The sequence below is a fragment of the Suricata suricatta genome, chromosome 14, assembly GCF_006229205.1.
Source record: "Suricata suricatta isolate VVHF042 chromosome 14, meerkat_22Aug2017_6uvM2_HiC, whole genome shotgun sequence".
Classification (NCBI taxonomy): Eukaryota; Metazoa; Chordata; class Mammalia; order Carnivora; family Herpestidae; genus Suricata; species Suricata suricatta.
Window position 1 is genome coordinate 13580931 of NC_043713.1, and position 27146 is coordinate 13608076.

General features: G+C 34.7%; 1 protein-coding gene across 8 annotated transcripts in view; it reads right to left on the minus strand.

The window, feature by feature from the left end:
• Nucleotides 1–27146, minus strand: part of RELCH (RAB11 binding and LisH domain, coiled-coil and HEAT repeat containing) — a 110616-nt gene that overhangs the window by 56809 nt on the left and 26661 nt on the right. For 7 of the 8 annotated variants that reach the window (XM_029921786.1, XM_029921785.1, XM_029921784.1 and 4 more), the window contains exons 3-11: nucleotides 22049–22120; nucleotides 21882–21937; nucleotides 21666–21779; nucleotides 19145–19348; nucleotides 18949–19040; nucleotides 18053–18337; nucleotides 15457–15532; nucleotides 14329–14424; nucleotides 2270–2382 (exon numbers count right to left, since the gene is read on the minus strand). In XM_029921786.1, the coding sequence (XP_029777646.1) occupies nucleotides 2270–2382; nucleotides 14329–14424; nucleotides 15457–15532; nucleotides 18053–18337; nucleotides 18949–19040; nucleotides 19145–19348; nucleotides 21666–21779; nucleotides 21882–21937; nucleotides 22049–22120 (1108 nt within the window). The remainder of the gene's footprint in view (nucleotides 1–2269; nucleotides 2383–14328; nucleotides 14425–15456; nucleotides 15533–18052; nucleotides 18338–18948; nucleotides 19041–19144; nucleotides 19349–21665; nucleotides 21780–21881; nucleotides 21938–22048; nucleotides 22121–27146) is intronic. The other variant, XM_029921788.1, reaches the window with a different exon arrangement.

Sequence of the window (27146 nt, forward strand, 5' to 3'; positions counted from 1 at the left end):
AAATGTTAGGCAAACTTCTTAGCCAGCAAAGTTAATCCTACAAAGTATGACAGTTTTGAAATACAGGTTGAAAACAGAAAAGGTCAGATGCCTACAGATTATTAACAGCATTGGAAACAGGCTCCTGTAATGGTAAAATTCCATATTCTCACTGGCAAAAAATTGCGGGACAGGGATTACTTGATGCAGGTAGAAATATGGTGGCAATTATGGTTGTTAGCAAAGAACTGGCAAAAAGCATCATTATTAAGCATAAAATTAAATTCTTAGGAGACAGACAAGCCCAAGATTTACTAAGTCAGGAAAAGTAACAAGTGATTATATGACAAATATAATATGCTAACTTAAACATTATGCTTTGTTAATTTGTTATTCACATTATACACAGTGAGTCAACTGATTGGTCTATTTCAGTAAAAAATATTCCATCTGTAAGGTAAACAATTTCAATGTGGGTATAGGTGCTGAATTCCTGGTCCACCTCAACCTGAAGTACCTCCTAGGTACTCTGGCCGCCAGGGGGCAGCCTTTAGCTTTCCATGCAGAGTCTGTGAAAACAGCCTAGAGATCTAGAGGCCTTTGCCCTGCAGACTGAAAAATAACAATGTAATAAATGGTATGTAATTATTAATTAAGTTGCCAAGAAGGGAATAGTATTTTTCAAGGAGAAAATAAAATATTAATTTTCTTATACAGCACCATCAATCTGTCCTTAGAAAAGTTTTAGTTTGCAATGAATAGGACTAATAGTGATTAAATTTCCCTTCTTTCTTTTTTGTTTTTAATTTTTTTTTAATGTTTATTTATTTCTGAGAGAGAGAGAGAGAGACAAAGTGTGAGCGGGGAGGAGCAGAGAGAGGGAAATACAGAATCCGAAGCAGGTTCCAGGCTCCAAGCTGTCAGTACAGAGTCCAGTGCAGGACTCGAACCCATGAACTATGAGACTGACTTAAGCCTAAGTCAGACACTTAACCGACGGAGCCACCCAGGAGCCCCAGATTTCCCCTTCTTTCTACTGGACTAGCATGTGAGGACTGCTGGTGTAGATTCATCTTGACTGGATCCTGAAAAGACAGGTTTGTCCACCTGCTCAGGTATGTTTCGGTAAGAACAGGAAAGAGATAAATACTCATAGAGTTTTAAAATCTATAAGACTGTTTTTATTCTCAGAGTTGAGAGATACCTTGTATTTAAAACTTTGAGCTTTGAGGGTGCCCGGTGGCCCAGTTGGTTAAGCATACGACTTTGACTCAGGCCATGATCTCATGGTTCATGGGCGGGAGCACCAAGTCGGGCTCTGCTCTGACAGTACAGAGCCTGTTTGGGATTCTCACTCTTTCTCCCCCTGCTCCCCCTGCCCCTCACCTACTCATGCTCACTTGCTCTCTCATAATAAATAAACTTTTAAAAAATATGTATAAAAATTTGAGCTTTACTTGTTTTATGTTACACTCTTATGATTTTCCAACATTCTCAGACTTACCTATCTAATTGTAAAGTACAACACCATTGTTTTGCAAAGGTGCGGGCAAAAATTTTTTCATTGAGACAGGAAATTATAATAGGAAAACATTCCAACTGCCCATATTTTACCATCCAGTACTTAGTCAAACCTATTTATTGACCCAGAGGATGCTCCGTTCACGTTCTCACTTGCAGAGCCTCACTTAACATCTCCACCTTCATGTAAAGGCTTTAGAGGTAGAAATCATTGTCACTGGATGGCAACCCGCTCCCTGTTCTCCTGGAAAGTCACCCTCATGTGCGCCCTTTACCTCAGAACTAATTTCTCCACTCAGGTACCAATAGTTGGGAGCATTTGAGTCACGACAAACAAACACAAAATACTATATCCCTCTAGCCACACAGTAATTGATTTACAGACAGTCCAGTGATGCAGAAATGCATAAATTAAGTATTGTAGTTTTTGGACAGCCTGTTAAGAAGCCATAATCTATGTACTTCATTTGTGGGGGAAAAGGGGGGTTATTTAGGAATTCTTAGAAATCAAACGTGAAAGATAAAGGCAAAGAAATATTTGAATTAGAAGTCTAAAGGTAACTAATATAAAAGTATACAAATGCAACAGGAGGAACCGGAATAACAAGAATGAAGACACTGCAGAACTTTGTGAAAGGGGCCAGTGTTTGTTAAAAGAAATAGTGGGATAGAAAGAAGGCATTTAGACAAACGTGCAAATCTCGGTGCCACCTGAGTGAAACCAATCAACGTGATATTTATTTCCCAAAGGAGTAGTAGTCATGTTTACCTCTGCTCATCATCCGGCCTCTTGATCAGATTGAAGAGTATATGGAGAAGTTGATCTCTTTCTTTGGGCTCAGGATGTAGGCATGCTGTGCACAGTATGAGGGGGATCAACTCCTAAAGAAACAGGAAGGGGGAAAAGTCAAAGTAAAAATGCATGGCAGAATATTCTTTCCTTCCCCCAGAGTACTCTTAAATGGACATTTAAAATGAAATAAATCACAACATACAAAAGGGCAAACTCTAACTTGGTAACATTGGTGATTTAAGAGAAAACACTGAAATGTGTTTATGTGGTGGCTGCAGAGAGGTGTGAATCACAAGGTAATAACATTACTGAAGATTCAACTAACCTTGTTTTCTTATCCAGTCCTTCCCAATGGCCTACTGGCTTATGCACTATATAACAGGCTTGCTATAAGCTGACACAGAAATTTTACTTTTGAAAGCGCTTTTAAACAGAAACTTACAGATGCTAGCTATAGAAGCTAACAGAAAATCAAGACAATTCATCCCAGTTCCATAAGTACAATATCATCTGCTTTTATTAAGATTACATGTAATTAGTAATTTTGTATCCTTCTCACTTAACTCTCATGCTCATTAAAACGCCCATTTCCACCAGCATTGAATGCTCTCAGCACCACTACAGAGTATCAGCAGACAGGCTTTAGGTTCAGATGGAAATTTTTAGTAATAACTTAGTTGTTGGACATTCAACATGCAGAGGTAAATTCAATATTTTGTAGGAAAATAATAACACAAGTTTATTTCTTTCTTCCAAAGAAATACTCAAACGAAATTTATTTCACATTTTAATTAAACTAAGACAAAACTCTAATATATACTAAAAAGATATCAATGTTTTTCATTTTGGAATGGATTTTCAAATCCAATGAGAATAAAAGTCCATAAGTGATATTTCTGGAGAAAAACTTTCCAAATTATAAAAATAGTATTTTATAGTTACTTTAGAGTAATATATTAGAGAAATAACTACAATGTAGTAGGAACAGAATGATTACAATCCCACCATTTCTTCTTCCTACCTTCTTACCCACCAAAAAGTGCCAGTAGATTTAGAACAGGAACTGACAGCTACATAATAATGCATGGAACCCTGCAGAAAAGTCTACTCTTTAGAAGTATCTTCCTGTTGTGAAGATGCTCTCTTAAAAACAGATGGTACCATTTTTAGAGGAGCTGCGACTGAAGCTTAAAGAAATGACTTGAAGTTCCTTTCTATTATTTCCAAAGTCTTTATATATTACTTTAAAATTATAATTACCTGGTATAAATCTTAACTTGAAGCACAAAGATACAGAGAAGAGCTAAGAATACATCTGAGAAGTAAAAGCAGATTTAAAACATTTATTCAGTCATCTTTCTATCTGGGCACCTCTGTGGGTTTTACATTAGTGAGCAAATGAAAAGCAAGAGTAACAAAAAGTAATTAGGGAAAATGATTTTGTCCTGGGAATGGAAGACAAAGCTTAGATATGGATGCTATATTGTTCAGTAACATTTTCACCAAAGACTCAATATGATGCTTGACGGATTAGTCTTGACTCTACAGAAGAAAATGTACAATCTTTTATGAAATACTAGAGTAGGAAACGTTAAAGACTCTCCGAATTCTTAGAGGATTCCATTTAGAGTGCTAAGAGCCAATGATCCTCAGGAGAGGACTAAGACACTGCGTCATCAGCATATCCCACTGAGAGGAGAACCTTAAAGACGAAAAAGCAGTTATTCTAGAAGGCGCTAACAAAAGGAGACAATATTTTACTGTGTGAAAAGCAAGAAAAGCCCTAAATATTTTATATGTATTTTTCCTTATGTCAGATCCTTCTTTTCTGAGTTTTCTTGCTTCCTCCTCAACGTTCTTCCTAGGTTTCCATTATCTCTATACTTTTCCGAATTTTCTTCCATTCTCTTTCTACTGTATCGCTCTTTAAAGAAAAATTTATGAAATGTAGGCAATATATTTACTGTGACTGAAAATACATGCATACACACTTTGTTTAAAATATAAAATATATTTAGCTTCTTTATCTCAAAAACAAGCAGAGCAAAATAACTGTGTAACTATTTATTCTTTGAGCCTTATATTTTCCTCCCTTGTTTTACATCATGAATCTTAGTGATTCTTAATCGGAGAGGAAGTTTATGTCCTACTATAAAGAATCTTTTAACTGAAATATGGCTTTAGATGTGCCAAACTGAAAACTTAATGAAAAAAAAAAAAAACCTCTGATTTTTAGTTTCTTTAAGTAAAACATATAAAAATTAAGATTAGGGTAGAAATGGAAAATATTTCATATACATTCTGCAATTTCCTTATCTAGTGCTTATGAAATTGTTTTCCTTCTGAGATCAAAGTTGGCCTCAAAAAGCCTTAACAGAGCACTTACCAAAGCACTTCTCAACACAGCAGCTAATACCAACCAATCTGAACTGACACATGGGAGGAAAACCTTTGTCTTTTCTTATACCTTAGACTCTAAAATTCTATGAATTTAGGGCTTTGAAGGAAAGTATTTTTCACTTTTCTGAATCACAGTAATACGTTATATTGCCATTTGCTTTTATTGCCTACTGACAAAATTAACAACATACAGGAAGTCATTGCCTAACATTTTTGGATGATATTCCATGCCAAGGAGAATTAGGTACATCTTGGCACAATAATGGCTAAAACACTTGTGTATAAAATAGGCCAGTCTCCTCCTCTTTTAGAAATACAGATCGGAGAAGAGGCCCACTAAGTGATCGTAGAAAAAAGAGGAAAGAGGAACTTGGTTCTCATAGAATCATCAATGATTTTAATTGCTAAGTCATGACTGGCTCCCAATATCTTAATTCCTCTATCAATTGTTTATTTAGTCACAGCTCTATTTGTACCACTCCTGAAATGATGAATTCTGTAGGTATGTATTTGCTGTTGTATGTTCACATTTATTTCCTGTGGATTCATCTTTTTCTAGCTTCTGAAGTAATAATACATCTACATCAGAATTTATTAAATCTGCTTTACTATTTGAACATTATTCATAAATTTATAGATTTGAATCAATATTCTCCCGTTGGTATCATCTCTCCAGTTGAAGAAGTCTAGTGTTTGAAATACACTAATTCTTAAATAAAATATTAAAAATTCGTAGCTAAATCTCCTTCAGAGGACAGGTCATAGTGGTTCAAAATTGTCTTTAAATGATTACATATTAATATATGTACTAAGAATAATAGAGCATTGTTAGATATATCTAAGACTTAAGAATTTTGCACATGAAAAGATCCTTACGCAAATTAGACGTAAGATTGAATGTTGATCAAAAATAACCATGGTAAGAAAATACCTATGGCTTTGGTAACATATCCAAAAGGTAATGCATCCCCCACACACAAAAATTTACTGTGACCACATTTCAAGGCAACAAAAATCTTGTTTTATTTAAAACGTGCTTTAGCAACTGACAGTACTCAGTAAATGTGTATTGAAATGCAATGTAAAACAGATGTCCTACACATCACTAGAGAGGAAATCAGTGCCGTAATCCTTTTGCAGAAGGTATTCCAATACTTTATTATCATTTTGGAAAAGATATTTCTAAGACCTTTAGAATTCATTAATCTAAAAGGCTTAGTAATTTACATTTTACTCAAGTAAATAACTTGGCAATTTGAATAACAAAGCTAGTTCTCTCGATATGAATGGTCATCTGCTCCTCAACTCTGAGGCTGCCAACACAATTTTGTACAGAACTAAATAGGAAAGGCCTGTATCATTTTAATTCTCCTTTCAGTTCTATAAAGAAAACAAAATAACTTTTAATGGTAATAAAGAAATCACTTTAGAGATAGAAATGTCTTTAGAGAATTTTACATTTGATTTTATGTATATTTTTACTTAACTTCCTTAGTCTTCTAAAGATTAGTATTTAGACTACAAAAACGGGGATGGGTAAAAAGGATCTAAAACAATGTGAATGATTAGATGTTGGGTGGGAGGGAATGAAGACAAATTTTAATATTAAAAAAACATTGAATGTTGATAAGATAATGACTTCTAGATCTGAAAGAATTCTACAACAGAAAAGGAAGCATTTACATTTAGATCAAATACCAAGGAGGAAATGTTTGAGTGCTTCAGGTCAAGATGAAAAACTCTACAGTTTTAAAAAGGTAACACATTAATCCAGTAAATTATAGTTCACTGCTTGCCCTTATTCCTCCATTAAAATCATTTTCTATAGGGGCGCCTGGATGGCTCAGTCGGCTGAGCATTCGACTTCACTCGGGTCCCTATCTTGTGGTCCACAGGTTTGAGCCCCGTGTAGGGCTCTGTGCTGACAGCTCATAGCCTGGGGCCTGTGTAGAATACTGTGTCCCTATCTCTGCCCCTCCCTGCTTACGCTTTCTTGTTCTCTCAAAAACAAGTAAACATCAAAAAAAATTATTTCCTATAATTCAAGTTTCATTTAAAACTTTTAGGTAATTGTTACTTTAAAATTTTCCATCTAGTCTTTTGCCTAGAAATTAAGTAATACCAAATTACAACTTAAATTCAAGTAATGTTAAGTGTATACCTTTTTTTTTAATGTTTTATTTATTTTTGATACAGAGAGAGACAGAGCATGAGAGGGGGAGGGGCAGAGAGAGAAGGAGACACAGAACCAGAAGCAGGTTCCAGGCTCTGAGCTAACTGTCAGCACAGAGCCTGACGCGGGGCTCGAACACACGAATGTGAGATCTGACCTGAGCTGAAGTCAGAGGCTTAACAGACTGAGCCACCCAGGCGCCCCAAGTGTATACCTTTTGATTTAGATTTTCGGTTGAAACTTGTCAAGATAGATTTAGAAAGAAGGAAAGAAAAAGAGAAAGAAAGGAAAAAAGGAAAGAAAGAAGAAAGGAAAGAAAGAAAGGAAGGAAGGAAGGAAGGAAGGTAGGAAGGAAGGAAGGAAGGAGCCTGGCTGGCTCAGTTGGTAGAGCATGTGACTGACTCTTGGTCTCGGGGTCATGAGTTCAACATGAGTTAATGTTGGGCATAGAGCTTACTTAAAAAAAAAAAAGAAATAAAAAGCAAGAAAGGGAATATTATAAAGACTCACACTAGGGAAAAAACAAGACAAAACAAAACAGGATTACTCACCTCTGGAAAAGTTCTATACTTCAAAGGCTGCTAAAATACCTATTCTTAGAATTATTATCTATAATTCCTGAGGCTCAACCTTTAGGAAGCCTAAGTATAATATGTGAATAACTTTAAAACTATGATACTGTTAAAGAGTATGTGATTTACTCCCAAAATTAACACATGTGCACATACACATTAAACAGGTAAAGAAGATGGACCAAGCTTACCACAATACTATTTTACTACACTTTTCTACTATTCTATTGCCTAACTCTCGAAGGGGTTCAAGACAAGTCTCTACAAAATGAGTCACGTTGACTATTTTGAGCTGAAGGCAATCAAAATCCAGCAGACCCAAGAACAACTTTTACCTCTCCCTTCATCTACTAAAAAGAATTTAGATAGGGGGCCTGACCCAGAAAGAGCTATCACCAAGAGATGGCTATTTTATCTGAATGACTTATCCGTATGGAGGAGAAACATTTAATTACCAAACATCTGCTCTTCATGCTGTCCTGTGAATCACCCTCCACCTCTATTTCCCCCCATTCCTTAACTCAAATGGCATATAAATCTAACTGCCCAGCTTGTGCTTGGGTCTTATATTGCTATGGGACGCTCATACAAATGTAAATTTATTTTTCTCCTATGAATCTTTCCTATGTTAAACTGAATACTAGACCAGCCAAAGAACTAGAAATGTACAAGTAAAACCTTTTCCTCCCCAACACTCTCATTCAGTTATAATTACCTGGGCTATTATTAGGTAAAGCTTAGTTAAAAAAAAATAGGTAGGGGCGCCTGGGCGGCTCAGTCAGTTGAGCATCCAACTCTTCAATTCAGCTTAGGTCATGGTCTTGTGTTTCGTGAGTTTGAGCCCTGCATCGGGCTCTGTGCTGACAGTGCAGAGCCTGCTTGGGAGTCACTCTCTCTGTCTCTCTGTCTCTCTGTCTCTCTGTCTCTCTGTCTCCCCCTCCCTCTCCCTATTCCTCTGCCCCTCCCCTGCTTGTGCTCTCTGTCTCTCGAAATGAATGAATAAACTTAAAAAAAAATTTTTTTTAAATAGGTAGAAAATTCACCAGGGAGCAAATATGAATGCCAATATAAAAAGAGCAAAATTTGGTTTCTCAAAGATGAGATACATCAGAAATACTAACTATATTTAAAACTTTTAGACAATCATTTCTCTCCTTTGCCCCTTTTTTCCAGCTTTAATGAGACTTATTTTATGTATCATAAAAACTCAAGTATACATTCAGTGGTTTTTAGTATATTCAGAGTTGTGCAACCACCACCAATCTAATTTTGGAGCAATTTCAACATCTCAAAAAAAAGGCTTGGACACATTCCCCATTTCCACTTGCCCATTCCCAATCCGGGCCCAGACTTCTTTGCTTTTCCGAGTCAGCTAGCTGAACGGCACATATTTCCTTGGCATAGAATGAAAATAAAAGTTAAATTTAGATGTATTATCTAAGAATGCTTTTAGAAGTAATCTTTTATGAAATCTTATTTTAAACTACAGAATTTCTCCTTCAAATGCATTTGAAGCAGAGATTATGAAGAATCAACTTCTTTAGCTTATTTACTAAATACATGTTATTTATTCTGTAATTTGGTTTGAAAGATTCAAGTTCTTCAATGAACTCATTAAAATAAATTGCTAAATAACCACAAAAAGCAAATTTGTTCATGATTTTTTTTTCCTCCTCAAATCAATAGAACAAGTTCACGGGTTTCTGCATGGCTTAGTCAGATGTCTGACTTGATCTTGGCTCAGGTCATGATCTCACGGTTTGTGAGTTTGACCCTCACACTGGTCTCTACATGGAGCCTGCTTAGGATTCTCTATCTCTTTCTCTCTCTGCCCCTTCCCTGCTTGCATTCTCTCCCTCAAAATAAAAAAATAAACTTAAAAAATATAAGTTGGTAAAAAAAAAAAAACATAATAGCATATAGGAGAAATTTTTTTTTTCATTTTTTATGATCTCTGAAATTGTGATGTACCTTACAATGGAGAATATGTCATAATTTAATTGAAATTCTTTTTTAAAGGTACATAATTGTTATAATCAACGGCATCTTAGACTTGAAATGTGGTTATGTTAAATTTAGCAAAATGCTATCATTCTGACCTAAAGATTGAGTGAGGTTTTTTACTTTTCTTTTAAAAAACAACACTAACATCTATATTCACTGTACTTTCCACTTTTATAAAAAAAAAAAAAAAGTTTAATTTATTTGATAGCTTTAACCTTTGTATCACTCCCTTTAAAACAATGGGTCATAAAATCAAATGAATGGATCACAAAGAGCATTTTTTTCTTTTTCATTATTTATTTAGGTATACTCATTGTTCAAAACTACTTATGAAATCATGTTTGATATTGATTATCTTCTGTTTTAACTGTTTATAATTTGTAAAGGTAAGGCTTAGTTTGTCAAACTTTCATTTTAATTATATGTGTAATTATATACTGGCACATCAGGTAAAATGCCTCTCTTTCTGAGAATATGGCCAATAATAATGTCTGAAAAAACACTAGTTTAAAATATGTTTAAAACACTATAAAAAGGGATTCCTGGTGGCTCAACCAGTTGAGAGTCAGATTCTGGATTTTGGCTCAGGTAATGATCCCAGGGTCATGGGATCAATCCCAGTGTTGGGCTCTGCACTGAGCCTGGAGCCTGCTTAAGATTCTCTCTCTCCCTCTATCTCTCTCCCTCAGTCGTGCTCTCTCTCTATAAAACATTTTTTAAAAATTAAAAGAAAAATAAAAAATAAATAAGACTATAAAAGAGACGGTTTTATGCAGCCTTAAGAATGATAAAGTTCTCTATGTACTGGCATAGAAAAAAACCAAAAATATGTTACATGGAAAGAAAGCAAAGTAACGAACAGTACAGAGTGTAGTACCATTTGCGTAAGTCATGGAAGAAAGCTTGTATATTTGAGTTTGCTTACACACACAAAACATCTGAAAAAATACAGTGCAGCTCTGCAATAATATTTGGAGACTTTAATATCTCAGTTTCAATAATGGATAAACAAATAGATAGAAGGTCAGTAAGGAAATTGAGGACCTGAACACTATAAAATAATTAAACCTAATAGACAGATACAGAACACTCAACCTGATGACAGCAAAACATATATTTTTCTCAAGTATGGAACAATCTCAAGGATAGACCAGATGTTAGGCCAGAAAATTCTCCTAAGTGTTAAAACTACAGACCAATAGATATGATGAATTTAGATGCAAAAATGTGCAAATAAATACTAAAACTAAATCCAACAACACATTAAAAGAATTATACATTATGACCAAGTGGGATTTACCTCCAGAATGCAAGGGTGATTCAATATATGAAAAACCAACAATGTATTATACTACATCAATAGAACGAAGAGACAAAAATCATCTCAATGCAGAAAAAGAATTTGACAAAATTCAATATCCTTTCTTGATAAAAATACTGCAAACTAGGAACAGAAGAAAATTTCCTTAATATGATAAAGGGCATTTGTGAAAAACCCACAGACAGTATCATACTCAATGATGAAATACCAAAAACTTTCCCCATAAAACCAGGAAGAAGACAAAAATATCAAAACACCTCTATTCACCATTGTACGGTAAGTCCTAGCCAGAGCAATTAAGCAAGAGGAAGAAATAAAAGCCATCCAAATTGGAAAGGATGAAGGAAAACTCTATTTGCAGATAATGTTATTCTAGATAAAGAAAATCACATAGAATTCACCAGAAATTATTAGAGCTAATAAACTAATTCAGCAAAGTTCTAAGGTATGAGATCGCCACAGAAATATCAGTTCTGTTTCTATAAATGAGCAACGAACAATATGAAAGGAAACTAAGGGAAAAATTCCATTTACAAAACCGTCCAAAATAATGAAATACCTAGGAAAAAGTTAAAACAAGGAAGGACTTGTACACAGAAAACTAGAAAATATTGCTGACAGCAATTAAAGACATAAGTAAATGAAAGGAATCCCATGGTCACGAATTGGAAGAATTACTGTTAGAATAGCAGTGCTCTCTAAAAGCGATCTCTAAGTTCAGTGCAATGCCTATCAAAATTCCAATGACCTTTACTGCAGAAATGCAAGTGGAGTGTCAAATTCTTATGGAACTGCCAGGGGCCTTGAACAGGTACGCAATATTGGAAAAGAAGATACTAAACAATTCATACTTCCAAACTTCAAATCTTAGTACAAAGCTACAGTAATCAAAATAGTGTGGTTGGTATAGGAATAGGGATAGACATAAAAAACCAATAGAACTGGTCTCAAAACTGAGAATCTAGAAATAAATTCAAACATCTGCAGACAACTAATTTTTGACAATGATGCCATGACTACTCAGCGAAGAAACATTTCAACAACTCGTGCTGGGGCAACCGGAAAATCACACAAAAAGAATAAAACGACCTCGGTCTCATTCCACACACAAATACAAAATGGATAAATATAAGAGCTAAAGCCGCCAAACTATTAGAAGGACGCACAGGGATAAATCTTCCCGACCCCAGATTTGGCAATAGATTCTCAGATTGGATACCAAAACACCAGCAACAAAAGAAAAAATAGATAAATCAGACCTAATAAAACTGAAAAACATTTGTGCATCAAAGGACATTATCAAAAATGTGAGAAGACAACCTACCAAGCGGAAGGAAATATTGCAAATTACATATAAAGTAAAGGCTTAATATCCAGAAGTGTTCTCACTCTTATGACTCAAAAACAAAGACAAATAATCCAGTTAAAAAACAGGCAAAAGACTTACTAGAATAGATTAGGAACTAACAATATTTATTGGATGTGGGATGGTGGCTCAGGGAGTGGGGAGAGTTTTTGTTGTTTATCCTCGAACACTGAAAAAGATGTGAAACCATGTGAATGTGTTACTGAATCAAAATTTTAAATCCTCTTTCTATTTATTTATTTAAGCCGCTAGGATATTATGATGACCGATCAGTTTACCGGACATTTTAATTGTATTTGCATACTAATAAAAAGGCTTATACTGATAAGAGATGATATAAAACTTGAGAAATAAGAAAAATCAAAATAGCCTTTAATCATAAGACCTCTTCAAAAATATATATTTAAGAAATTAAGATGAAATATTAAATAAAAATAATCTAATATCAAAAGATGAAATGAAATAAAAGTTTTGTCCTTTTATCCCCTGGGATTGGTTTCAAACCAAACCAAAATAAACTTCATTATTTACCAATTTAATTTCAAGAAAACACAACTGTTGAAATAAATGATAAATTTTCTGATAGAATAACACACAAATAAACAGATAAATGATCACTTCTTCATAAAATTATAAGTATATAAATATTTTTTAAATACAAAAAACTTAAAGTCAGCCAGAAAAGTAATCATACCACAAACAAAAATGTATGTATAAATATATATGCTTAACATATACATTTATATATAATATATCTGATTACTGATGATGCAAATTTATAACTACTTCATGCAGTACAATCAGATTTTAGTGGTAGAGGCTTTTATGATAAAAAAAGGGAAAATTAAAATAAAAATGCTTAAACTGCATCTCATAACAATTAGGCTGCTGAGATATTTTAAAGATTATATGAAGGAAATATAGTAAAAGGATGCAAACATTAATGCATTGCACTGATTATGTTACAAGCTAAAAAAGGAAAAGAAGCTCAAACACCATTGTGCCAGTCAGAACTGCAAAATAATCTGAAATTGGACACTGATCCTTCAAGATACAGGGAAAGTTCCACATTTATTAGCATCTCACAACTATTTTTACATATTAGGTAAAACAAAACCACCAGTAAGAAAACAGTCTTTTAAATCTTTTTTTAAATCCAAAACACCTATAGGAATAAATATTTTTAATGAAAGTTTTACACGTAAGTTTCTACATGTAAGTTTTCTTGAGGATCAGTACAAATTTCTCGTGCTAAACAAATAAGAATAAGCTTTATATGGTTTTGCCAATGCATTGTGTATCCATCATATACTGTAGGTCCCATGAATTACGACTGAAATCAGTGGTAAATATTAAGAGGATGATAGAAGAAACTTATAGGATACATTCTAAAATATTCTTAACCCATTGTTTTGTAAAAAAATGTTGTGAACTAGAAGTTGATTTCATAAACTGAATAATTCAAGTAAATTATTAAACTTGATGACAAAGAAATCCACTGTCATTTAAATTAGATAATAGTAACTTCTTAGTCTTTTCTTGGCTAAATAGAACTCTAAAGATAACTCTACAGTATGGCTCCTGTGTACTAAAATATATTGGCTACTATAGTTTGGATATTCTTAGCATCTGTCAATAACAAGTTAGCTACAAGATAAACAAAAGGAGGTACTTTCAAAAGTTATTGTAGTCAATACTATAACTAGCCTATCATCATAAGACAAGTACAATTATTGACAAATATAATAAAACTAACATTTATAATAGGTAACTACGGTACATTTAGGAAAAAAGTTACATTATTAGTCCCAGTTAATTTTCAACACAAAGGATCTATTTCTGTAGACATATTAAGCATATTATATTGAGAGCAGAGATCAAATAAATTAGTTAACTGGTAATGTGAAAAACGACAGTATTCATGGCACATAAATGGACCTACAGTAATAGTTAGTGCTGCAGAAGCTAATGATGCTTTAAGCAAAATTGGAAAAACATGAATACCATGCAGTTTTCCCGAACTCACCTGACAAAGGTGTAAAACCATTCTCTAGGAGCAGAGATGCATGCACAAAAGTAAGAATATGATTGCAAGTAATAGACTTTAACAAAATAAAAATATAACACTAAACTTCAACATGACAAAAAACGGACAACACGATGAGATCACAGGGATGACAACACTTTCATGTGTCTCACCTCTCTCTTTGCCAAGAGCACGTTAGGGACAATGTGTGGCAGGCAGCGCCCCAGCATTAACATGACACTTTTCTCACTGTCTGCAATCCGAGAAACCTAGAAAGCGAAAGAATTAATAAATGATGACACGGTAGAACTTTCATGAGGGATGGTCCTTGAAGGTCATGCTTTAGTCCCCACCACCTCTGCTCCAGATACACATCCAAAATTCCAACTTATGATGGCAATGATACAAACAAGAACATCACCATCCTGTGTTTCCAAACAGGATCAACACTTCTGTAAGCAAGAAATGGATCGAAAACACCAGTAAGAAGCAAGGGTGAATCCAAAGAGCCCCACTAGGCTGCAGTTCTGGGAACAAGTAGGGATAACGTAGGACTGAGGCCGCCTCAACGATTTTTTTTTTTAAATTCTTGAAAAGATGCCCACATCGCTACGATCTTACGACTACAGTGATAGTTTACAGAACGGAGCTGCGTGCAAGAGAGGCTTGTGGAGGCTGAGCCCGTCCTCCAGGGAGGACGGCCAGAGGCCAGAAATGCGTCCAAACCAGCCTCCAGCTCTTTCACATTCTCAATGACATTGTGAAACAGAAGCTTGCGAGAGGTCAAGTGGGATCAACCACAAAACTAGAAAGGGAGAAGTGAGTATGAAGATCGAAAAAAATTTTAATGAAATACCCTCTCAAGAGGAATGTCCAACAATTACAAAGCACTTGAGGAAAACTAATCTGAGAGCTAACAAACTTGGCAATAGAAGATAATCATTCCTAGGGAAGTAAAAATAATGGAGTAATCTAAAAATAACTAAAATATAAACAATATGTACACTTACATTGGTTTTCTGAATTATACCAAAGAGAGGCATATTATCATATGTCAGTAGACATAACAAATTAAAAAGACAACAAAAGGTCAATTTAATACTAAATAAACTTTAATCCAAAGAACAGAGAAATAACTATCTTCCTTAAAAGTTTAAAATTTTAGGAATTATTCTTAGAGCATTATTTTACAAAACAGATGTGTATTTGGAATAGTCTCATCACAGCTGTTTTTGGATGAGATACTGAGAAGAAAAACCACGTATTTTAAGAAAGTTCCAAGAAGAAATGGAATAATTTACCTCTGATCCTAAGCGACTATCTGCTGACATTCGACAGAAGGAGAGGAGAGCTTGGTGGAAAGCGGGAGACAACTTCCTAGAAGAAAAATTGGACGGAAAGGGGACAATACCGAACAGTCACCGCCAGCATTTAGATGGTAAGCTCCACGTTATGACTCCCATCCCTGCATTAATCCTGCCCCGCAAATGCTGACTGGATTTTCCAGCCACCAACGACCGGAAGAACACTTCACTAGGGAATTACACAGAGGGAAAAACGAGCAGTAACTGCTGATCTTACAACTGCTTGATGTTATGTGAGTGAACAGCCCGTAAATATCAATGGATTAAACCTGGAGTGTTGAGCAGGTCAGTGATTATAAAAAGTATTTGCAAAATCTGAAATGAGGACTTTTTTTGTCTCTAATTCTCAGTGGTCCCAGGAAGGTAGATAGTGGATACAAAGTTGCTAACAAAAACCAAACTTTTGCAGACCTATCTAATGATAACATGATAAGCCTTAATGTTAGAAATCCACACAAAAGATGCAAAAATTAAAATAAATAATGCAGAGGCTCAGTCAACTTTCAAGGTATACTGTAAAGAAAGTATTTTTTTGTAATTGAAAATATTAACTTATTGTGGACTCTCCATGATCCATCTAGTTGCCCAACCCCGAAAACACAAATCGGCCTTTCTCTCTCCCTTTCTTTTAACCTCAAATTCAGTCAAGCTTTGACCATCTATCTAAAATTCTACCCACTTCTTTCTAATACAAGCAGGCTGAATCATTTCTTAGCCTGGATTCCTCCAATAGACGCCCTATTAGTCTCCTTTCTACCAGTCTTGCTACCTCGTCACCTCCCTTAGAGGACCGTCTAAAACTTAGACCCCATCATGTCCCATGAGCCTACGTGGCCTATATGTCTTAGTCTCTGATTAAACATGACTACGTCCTTACTTCCTTAGACGGTGCGGTATTCTCCTAGCGCATAATGTCCTTCCTTAGAGGGAACACTTCCTTCTATCTCTTGGTCTGGTTAACTCCTACTTGGTTGTCAGGTCTCGGGTTAGACACTTCTTCCCTGAAAACTTTCTTGCTCTGATGACTAGAGGTTAGCTGTCCTGATTGTGCGTTCCCAAAGGAAGTTGAACTTCTTATATTACTATTTTTTATACTTTACTATGATTGTCTGATTGTTCATCTCTCTCACACTATAAGATTTGTGACTGAAGGGATGACTGCATGTTTTGCCTTCCATTATACTCCTTGTTGACACCACCTGGCACATTGTTAAAAGCTAAAAGAAATTAGTTGAACAAATTTAATAACCGGCTTTCTCTAGGAAATATCTTTGGCATATCAAAAGAAATCAACGGAAGAACTCCTAAATATTAAAGAACTACCACAAATGCCATTACAGTTACGTATTGTAACATAGATTTTATGACTTTATCTTACTCATACTAGAAAAAAAAGTACCTTGAGGACTGGGCCATATCTATTTCAACTCTGTAACCTTCCTTATCCCTCAAGAAAAAAAATGGGTAGTGGGTACACAAAAGGTTGTGGCTCATCAGTGGAAAGATCTGCTTCAAAAAAAATCCAATACTTCTTACTAATAACAAGTACCTCTAAGTCTAAAAGAAATCAGTCATGCTTTTTATATCCCAACATTAGGTATAATATCCATCTACTCAGTAGGAGGAGGAGGGGCGCCTGGGTGGCTCAGTCAGTTAAGCATCAGATTCTTGGTTTTGGCTCTGGTCATGATCTGTTTGTGAGTTCAATCCCTGCATCGGGCTCTGTGCTAACAGCACAGGGCCTGCTTGGGTTTCTCTCTCTCTGCCTCTCCCTGGCTTGCTCTCTCTCTCTCTCTCAAAAATAAATAAATAAACTTAAAAAAAAATAGGAAGAGGAAGCACGACTGCATGGTTCAGAATACACCAAAGGATATTTGTCAAGATTAAACAAATTAGAATACATAAAGAATTTAGAACTGTGCCCAAAATATAAAAAAGAGCACAGGAAATATTCCTTTCTTAAAATGATTTTTTCACATTATAACCTAAGAAAATTTTAATTATATTGTCTCCTCCACTGGAAAACCTGGATCATAAAGGGTAGGTGCCTTTATTTTCTCATCAGAGTTCAATCACTGAGACCCAATCAAAATTAAGTAAATGAATCAAGAGAATATTAATAAGACAATATTAGTAATGGAAGCAGACACAAAGAAAAGGACCAGGAGCAGAAACAATTCCTCTATTTACACTGGTAACTGCAGTACCAACAGCTCACACGGAGTCTGTTAATGACTCGATAGAAAAAAGGTAAAAATCAACCAGCAGCCAGTGTTTACACATATTATTTTACGAGTTTAGGTACTTGGCTAAGATAGAGGCCACCTCCTTTATGTTTTAATTCTCTTCATGTAATTTAACTTAGTAATGACTTTGTGATTTTTTTGAGACCTGGACTTTGCTGTGCGCTCCGTCCACGTCACATGTGAAAGCGCCCACGCGCGACCTGCCACGTAAGCAATGAGGCTCCTTGAGCTTGTCAAGGAACCAAATGCGTGAAAGATGCATTTCAAGACACAGGATGCACACTGACCTATTGGGCTTATCAAAATGGACTACGTTTTTACTCGATGGTGAAGAAGAGGGCATGTCCTCTTTTCCTCTCCTGGGGGCAGAATTTGGGAAACTCTCCTTGGGAACAGTGGAATCAACTTCATCTGATTTTGAGAGATGGATATCCTTGTCTACTTCCTTGTCTGAACTATTTATGACTGGATTCTGTCCACTGTCTTCAGAGTCTTTATGATCCAAAGAAGGCTGAACAGAGTCACAAACTACTGGGATGGCAAAGTGTTCATTTTTGAGAAAGTCCATTTCACTGTAAAAAGAAAGAGAAATGATGAGAGAGGAGGTATATTTCTTAAAATTTGGCAATAGCATACACCTCATAACAAATTTAACACATTAAAAGTAAACATATGAATAGAAAACCGGTTGGCAACTAACTAATCTTTTCTGTACCATATACTCGAATGCTTCATATACCTAAAAGTTAGCTACAAATGCTTACCAATGAAGCATAAAAATGGCCTTATAAATTCTGCTTTGAATTAGCATTTTTTGTATTTGTAAAATGGGAAAAACTGCATCTAACCGATAGAACTACAGTAAGAATTAAATGAGATACTCTGTGGGAAATATTTACATTAGTGTGAAGGAGTTATTCACAACTAAGGAGAAGTAAAAACTATCTTATTCCTAGGTTCCAAGAGTTACTCAACTTTATGATTACTAAATGACTTAATAACATTTTTGGGAGTAAAAAGAAGATATTAAATACATAAAACAATTAAAATACATTCTTTCAGAAATATTAGAATATAAAAAATTATGTCTTACAACTGAAGTCTTATTTTATATATTTATATAACCTGCCAATTTCTTTTAAAACTTTAAGAGATTTTTTAGAAATGATGATGAAGTACTAACCTTTCAAGTCTTCTGATTTGCTCCATCAAAGACCATTTCTCACTATTTAATAAACTAATTTTATCTTCTAATTTCTGTATTAGCAAAGAGTTCTAAAATCAAAATGGGAAAAAACAGAAACTCAAGATCTCATAACATGCTTTTCAACAGTTTAAAAACTTTTTGTGGACTTGACTAGTGGGTTAATATTGTTTACCTCTACAGTCTGAGGAGTTTCAAGGCTTGGAGGAAGGTTGCCTAAAACTGGTGTAAGAGCCTCTAATTCATCTTCTTCTACACCACTGGCCACATCCACAAGGTCTTTCCCAGTCACCTGATGATTTCCAAAATCTCGGTAGAGTTGCAGTAAGTCTGGAGGTTTTGGAATGTTTAATCCTACATCATCCCATAGTTCAAAATCCTAAAAGGTTAATAATAATAATATGTAAAAAAAAAGACAACTATGAGGAAATTTTATCCTGCATTTTTGAGATTCATTTTATTCCTTACAGGCTGATGTCTTGAAAACCCAACAAAATCATAATTTTGTTTTAAGGTCAAAGTGTAGGTTCCAAGTAAGTACATCACTAATTACTTACTTTACCTCTACCACTGCCTATTATTATTCTTGTAAGTTTCCTGATATTCTAGGTAAACAGGTTTAACTGTCTTAGGTGGCAAAATGTTGCACATTTTATAAAATCTTTTTATGAAATCTCTCAAAAATGTAAACTATCAACTTTTAAGATTGTGTAAACTTTCAAACTTATAATATATAATTAAATATTTGTATAAAATCATAGAACATGTCTATATGAAGAACATCTTAGTTCACAATTTGTACCCATTATTTATAAGTAAACTAATTGATGGCATTAATTTTGTTCTTCCTTTCTTTATTATTCTGACATACATATATTTAGTGTATTCTCTGGTGGGTAAGCAAGCAATTTAATCTGCTTGTTTTCTTGCTATAGCTGTTTGAATCTCATTTATGTTATTTTTATTCAAAAAAATTTTTAAGTTTATTTATTTATTTTAAGAGAGAGAGCGAGAGCGAGCACGCACACACAAGTGGGGTAGGTAGGGGCAGTGAGAGAGAGGGAGAGAGAATTCCAACCAGACTCTGTGCTATTAGCAACAGAGCTCGACACACAGTTTGGACTCATGAACCATGAGATCATGACTTGAGCAGAGATCAAGAGTCGGATGCTTAATCTACTGAGCTACCCAGGCGCCCCTAATCTAATTTATATGACTAAAAATGCTTTTGACAATTTTCAGAATCCAAATAGCTGCTCTTCGATTTGTCGTACATAAAGCATTCTTTTGAATTCAATCTAACACAATTTTATTACTAAAGTACAAAAAGACATAGCACCTCAAGCATTCTATGGGCAAAGATTTTTTGAAGAGCTTTATAAAATTTCAGATCAATCACATGCAAATTTACTGTCCTACCATTCTCTAATACATCAAAATTTAGTACTAATTTGGTATTTTGTAACTTATTTATTTATAATGTATTTGGGAAACCTTCTTTGAGAAACTATGCCATATTCATCTGAATGTTCTAAATGTGCCAATCTTATTGCTTTGAGGCTTTATTTAAATAATGAGAATAGCCCTTCTTGAGGCTTAAATCTGAAGCAGATATAAGGCAAGTAGTAAAAGTGGGGGCTTTGGAGAAATCAGACCCAAGTATGAAATTCCTATCTGTCTCCATTTCTTACTGTTATAAACTAATTGGAAACTTAAATATGTCATCTGTAAAATGGGTATACTTACCTCTGGGGATTTTTGTAAGGATAAAATAAAATGTATATTAAGGTCTTAACACAGTGCTTGGCCTACAACAAGAACTGAACAGATGTAAGCTTTAAAAAATTTATTAAATTATTACATGTAAGCCTTAAAAATATACTACACATAGTATTCAAATGTCCATTTATCCGTCTATATTCAACAAACATTTTTTAGATATCTACCATGTGTTTAGAAAAGGGAATAAAACACTGTTGCCATTCAAGGGGCTTTCACCATTCAAGAGTGAGGACATAAAGAAACAGGTGGAATCTGAAGTATCATAGATACTATAATTAAAGAACGGTCAAGGATTCAGAGAGAGGACTCAATTTCTATTTTGAGGCAGAAGGAAGGATTTTGGAAAGGTGATGACCTGTGTGCACTCTCGTGGGAAAGGTTTAGGTATTTACAAGGCACAAGGCAACGGGGGACAGAGAACTAATTGTATTTCAGAGACAAGGGGAAAGAAGGAACAAAAGCACAAAACTCTGAAGGAACAAGATACGCTGACGGGGACACAAGCCCTTTTGTTTGGCAAGATTATGGTCAACAGGCAAAAGCCAATTTTGGAGAGGCAGGTGGAAGATAAGCTAAAACAAAAGTTGAGAGTGCTTTGGAATTTAGAATTGATTAAAGAAGGATTTAAAGTAGTAGGTAGGAGATGGCTAATGTGCAAAGGAGACATTTAAAAGGTGGAGATATGACTAAGATGAAGAAATAGATGTAGTGAGAGTAAGGCAGTGACAAAGTCGAGTTTGGCAACGGGCCGAAGACCAAAGAACTGTGTGGGCACAGAAGTGTTCGGTAACCAGCATTATAAAATTTTACTGTATGACTTTTGGAAAATTAAAGAAACTAGATAGAAAGAAAGTAAGTACATTATAAGTGAAAAAGGAAACATATCATTGTCAAAAAAATACCAGTAATTGTACCTGATCATCATTTTCATCTGAAAAGGTTATTGACGTAAGCTTGTAGTTATTCTTCAATAAAAATTCATTGACTAAGAAGTTTAGAGCTCTCTTTTCAAGAGGTTTGATTGGTTCCTACAGGCAAAATAAAAGATAACAGTACTATAAGTTTCCTTCCATCAATACTTGTGCTACCTTTTTATATGAAAGATACTTTTAGGTCTGTCATTCACCCACCTGAATTTCAGGACTTGATTTGTAATTTTTTCGTTCCTGCAAAGGAACTTCGTGTTCTGGTGGAAGAAAATATAAATAATACTTTAAAACTTTATATTTGAAAGTATCTCAGCTACTTCTACATTGTCAAAGTAGAAAAAGTCTCAAAAAAGTTGTATGTACACCACCTGCAGCCTTTGTCAGGTTGGCTCGGAGGGCCTGAATGGTCTCCTTGGCTTTCCGTAGTTCAAACTCCAGGACTGGACAGGGATTTGGAATAAACACACACAGGCATCCAACCAAGAAAAGGGAAACAAAAATAAAAAAATAAAAAGCAAGGATGGGTATGAAAAAAAAATACAATTTGTATTGAAAACAGAAAGCATGCAATCTTTATGAAATTCGTGAACGCATGCAGCAGAGTTGGTTTGCAAGCAAACTGGTGAATGTTTTCCATAAGTTTTAGACTTCAGGGGGACTGGTGATCAAATGTTCTAGCTGTCTGACAAGGAATAGCTCTTTTTAAAAAGAAAATCTATGGCAGACTCTCATTTACATAAATAAAAATACTCATCTGGGTGCTTGTCCTTCACTCAGTGTAGGTAAGAAAATGCAGTGGAATGTTTTCAGGTGACATCGTTTTAGGGGAAAAGACAAAAAAAATTAGATTAAGTCCAAGCAAATATACTTAAAGAAGACCTTAAGTTTTAAAAACGTCAAGGGTATTTTTAAATGCATTATCTAGAATATGTTATAAATCAATACATAGAAAAATTAGTGAATATATCCCTTCCTTAAGATATTGCAGAAATATGGTTTAAATATTTAACAAATGTTATCATAGCTATAAGTTTTTCTACCAACAAATGCATGTTTTCTGCAAACAAGCATAGATATGTTAAACACATATCTCAAAATATGTTCCTACGGTTTTAGGTTTCATTTAAAGCCAAAGGGTAGAAACAATTTGTCTTTTAATTTCTATGTAAGACCATTCTAAAGTAAATGTGTATAATTCTAAATGTACAGCACCTAAGGATACTAAGTAAAATTAAGTAGGATTTCAAAGTTTCTGATAACTCTCCAAATAGATATCTCTTCATGTCAAGAGATATTAAGTAATGAAACTCAAAGATTTCTCTTGTTATTGATAAGATAAACATGAATCTGAGGAAACATTTTAAAAAACTCTTTTAAATGTTTCATCACAAGCAAGAATTAACTATATGTGTCTCAACTGGGAACTTTCTTTAAAATACATAAATCTTGCTCTGAAGAAAAAGCGAGCTTAGCTGAGGCAGGGGGGCCATTTCCGTGAGGTAAAGCTCCGGGAAAATTAAGTGATCTTTGTCAAAACTAGATATTTAAAAATTATAGCATTTAAATAGTTCTGCAGAAAAACCAGCAAATTAAAAAATTTAAAGATGGCAATTTTTTCCTGATTGACTAATAAACAGAAAAAGAAGATGGCAATGAGATGCTATCAGAGACAACACAGCTATAAAAATATATGGAAAAATTAGGATTCACTCAGTTTGCATATTTCCATGAAAAACGTAAGATGTAATTGAATCACATCTAGTACATGAAGGCCAATTATTTTGATGCACAGAACTTCACTGCAGCAACATGAAAGCACAACTAAAAGTCAGATGACACGTATGTTACCATTTCTTTTTTGGTAATTAGCAATGCTGATCTGCAAATATTTCTGTGCAACAAAGTTAAACCATTCTTCCTAAAACTTACACTTCTGGAAACAGAGTTTGTGTTTAAAATCAGACTGCACACATTCAGTGTGTAAGTACAAAATAGGTTTAATTTCAAAGCTCTAGGTAATTGATTTTGATCTAAAAATACTTAACTATGCCTTACGTAAAATCAGTATACATATTATGCTTTTAGTATCACTTACAATTTACTAAGACGTATTACAGAACAATTGCAGATCAGAAATGCCTGCACCAGAATGACAGAAATATGAAAAAAATAAATTAAAAAAAAAGGTTAAAACACAAACTGTGAAAAACTCAAAATTCAATTGGTGAAAAGTTTAGGTGACTAAGAGCAAAACATTGAATGATCAAGGCACAGAAAGCCAGAAAAACCCATGTCAGACGGCAAGAATTTATATTTTTATGCACATCTACAAACACATTGCCAAATGCCACTAAAAGTTACCAATGCTTTGAAAAGATAGTGCTTATCAAAATGAATTCACTCTGCTGCATGTTTCTTAATATACAATATAGACTTTAAAAGACAAAGGCATATATATTTGAAGCTATAGCACATTTCTATAAAGGCACGGTATGATCCAGTTAAATGCAGTTACATGAGAAAGTTTCACAAGAAAAGTCTGAACAGTTTTATTTACACATATATGAATTTGTCTCTCTATTTAAGAAAACCACTAGATTAAAGCTTAAAATTAATTATCCTATACAGAGATAAATTGTACCAAAAGAGATACATTGTACCAAATAACCTCCAAGTATTTTTCAAATATTTTAATTCTTCATAAAAATGTTTGAGGATCTGTACGTTTGTAAAAACAAAATGAAACACTGTAGGAACCAACTCCCTTCACTATCTCAATCTTCTTACGAGTAGCCTAACCCTACTGAAGGCAATTGTATTGGAACTTAATAAGTACAAAGATGTAGGTATATTCTAATATTACATATTATAATCTTACCAAAATAATTAAGGACTGCCAGTATAAGCAACTCTAGAGTGGCTGTAACCATTATTTGCCAACCACAGTCAGAATACTGGTAAACTGTCAGAGGTATCTGAGTGCTGCAAGATCATGTTCTCATGACTCTACATTAAGGTAAAGTGTTAAATTGCAAAGCAGAAAAAAAAAATCAATCCTTTGTGGCCCAATCAATATATCACTGTTATATTGAAATAGTTGCAAGTCTTAGATATTTTGGCACAAAACTCAAAATATTACTTTAGAAAATTTTTTCCATAACTCTGATACAACTGATCAGAGTCAAGTATTGTTTCATTCCTACTTCTGTTCACTGTTGAAGAGTTCCAAACAGGGCTGAGTCAAGGTCCTTGCCATGGTAGGCATGAAACGGTATTCTTTCAAGTAAGAATTTCCTGAAATTTTTTCTCCAAGTGATTTGACTTCATAATAACATAACACTTCCCCATTTTTTTAATGTTTATTTATTTTTGAGAGAGAGTGTGAGCAAAAGAGGGGCAGAGAGGGAGGAAGAGAGACAATCCTAAGCAGGCTCTGTGCTATCAACGCAAAGCCAGACATACGGCTCAAACCCACGGCCTGTGAGATCATGACATAAGCCGAAGTTGGACACTCAACTGACTGAGCCACCCAGGTGCCCCAACTATTTCCCCATTTTTAATACTTATTTTATTATCCCAGGGACAGTTCTAAGAAATAGGAAAATTCTTTCCAGAATATGAGTTAAAATAAAAATCTATTCCTAAAATGATACAAAACTCCCAAGGCAGTACCATCACCACCTCTCCTGGGGTTAGAGAATTCTCCCTGCCTATTATAAACAGCAGAAAGGAATACTACTGTTAGGCAAGACTTAGTAGATAAATGAGAGTGAAAAATAAATGAATGAAAGCAAGACACAATCTCCATAGCTTATAGACAGTTTTCTATTCATCCTAGTGAGAAGAAAATCCTCTTCCCCAAGCCTTAAAAGAAAAAACATTATTCCTATTACTGTCCTCCCTGCTCAGGTTCTCTTACAGAATCCTCTGTCCCTCATCTCGAAGCTGGTGTTTTTCAGGGTACCATCTTCGGTACCCCACTGGATTGATATTTACTGTTATGGTTTTAACTGTACAACCACTCTGAAGATTCAAAAATCTTTAAACCTTTTCCCAAAGATATAATCCTACCTAATTATCTCTAGGACACGCCCACCTGAATGTCTCATAAGTTTTGAAACTCTATCTAACGTAATTTCATCCTCCTCTCAAATCGGCTCCCCTCTATCCTTCCGGAGCCTCTCTCCATTAATGGCACCACTAGCTATCCAGATCCTCAAATAGGAAACCTTCACTCATCCCTGTGCTTACTCAGTCCACATTTATTAAATGTTCAAGCCACATTAATTCCAACCCTTGAATAACTCTTTAAAAAGCTCTTCACCTCAATTGTCTCTACAATTATCCTAGTTCAGACCTTTATGACTTATCATATAAATTACAACACCCTAAAGGCACCAGGGCAGCTCAGTCGGTTCAGCATCTGATTCTTGATTTCAGCTCAGGTCATGATCTCACAGCCGGAAGATCAAGCCCCACGTCAGGCTCTGTGCTCATTGTGGAGACTACTCGGGATTCTCTCTCTCCCCCTTTCTCTCTGTCCCTCCCTCTTTCAAATAAATAAACTTAAAAAAAATTTACAACACCCTACAACCATATTAAGAGCTTGCTGCCTTTAAAGCCTATTGGAGCATCTACATCATTTAAAATCATACAAAATCATAAAGATTTAAGTAAGGCTCAAAATGAGAAAAACAAAAAGTACTACTAATAGGAAATAGAGACAAAGGGGCTTATTTAATCTGGTAAATCTGGATATGTGTGTTGCAGGCCAAGAGCTAAGGGATGAGAGGGGTTACTGATGCTGCTTCTTAGTCAGGGAACGGCCAGGTTATTTTCCAGGCAACAGTCACACTGTTTTTGAATGTCTACCAGATTATGTAAGCTTTATAGGCTTCAAATGTCTACTTTGTTGGTTACTGTTAATAGAACAGCATAATACTTTGAGTACAGAGTAAGCACTCCACAAATATTGATTGAATGAATGGATAACAACAGACCATGTGAAACTGAGACAGGGTTATAGGTGGCCCCCAAGTTAACAAGCCCCTTACCATAGTTTCCAAAGTACTGAATATTTTTTATACTACAGGTATGGACATTTTCAGGACAAATTCCTTAAGAGCAGAAACTTTATCTATTTCATGCTTCTGTATCTAGTGCCTAACACATAGCAGATGCTTAGAATGTCTAAAATAAACTTTAAAATGGCAATCTCAACATTTAAAATAGACCTATCCCTTGCTATCTTTAAGAAGACTTGAAAATTTAAGGGGTGAAATGTATATGTACCAACCAACAGGTATTTCTTTAAGAACATACAGAACACTCAGGTTAAGCTCATACTGGTTTGGTGTCTACTAGGTTTTAAATCATTTTTATGTGAAAATTTATACTTCTAAATTCAGAAATGAAAAATATTTAAAATGAAAAGCTTTTTAAAAATTTACTTCTTTTAAAAGAAAA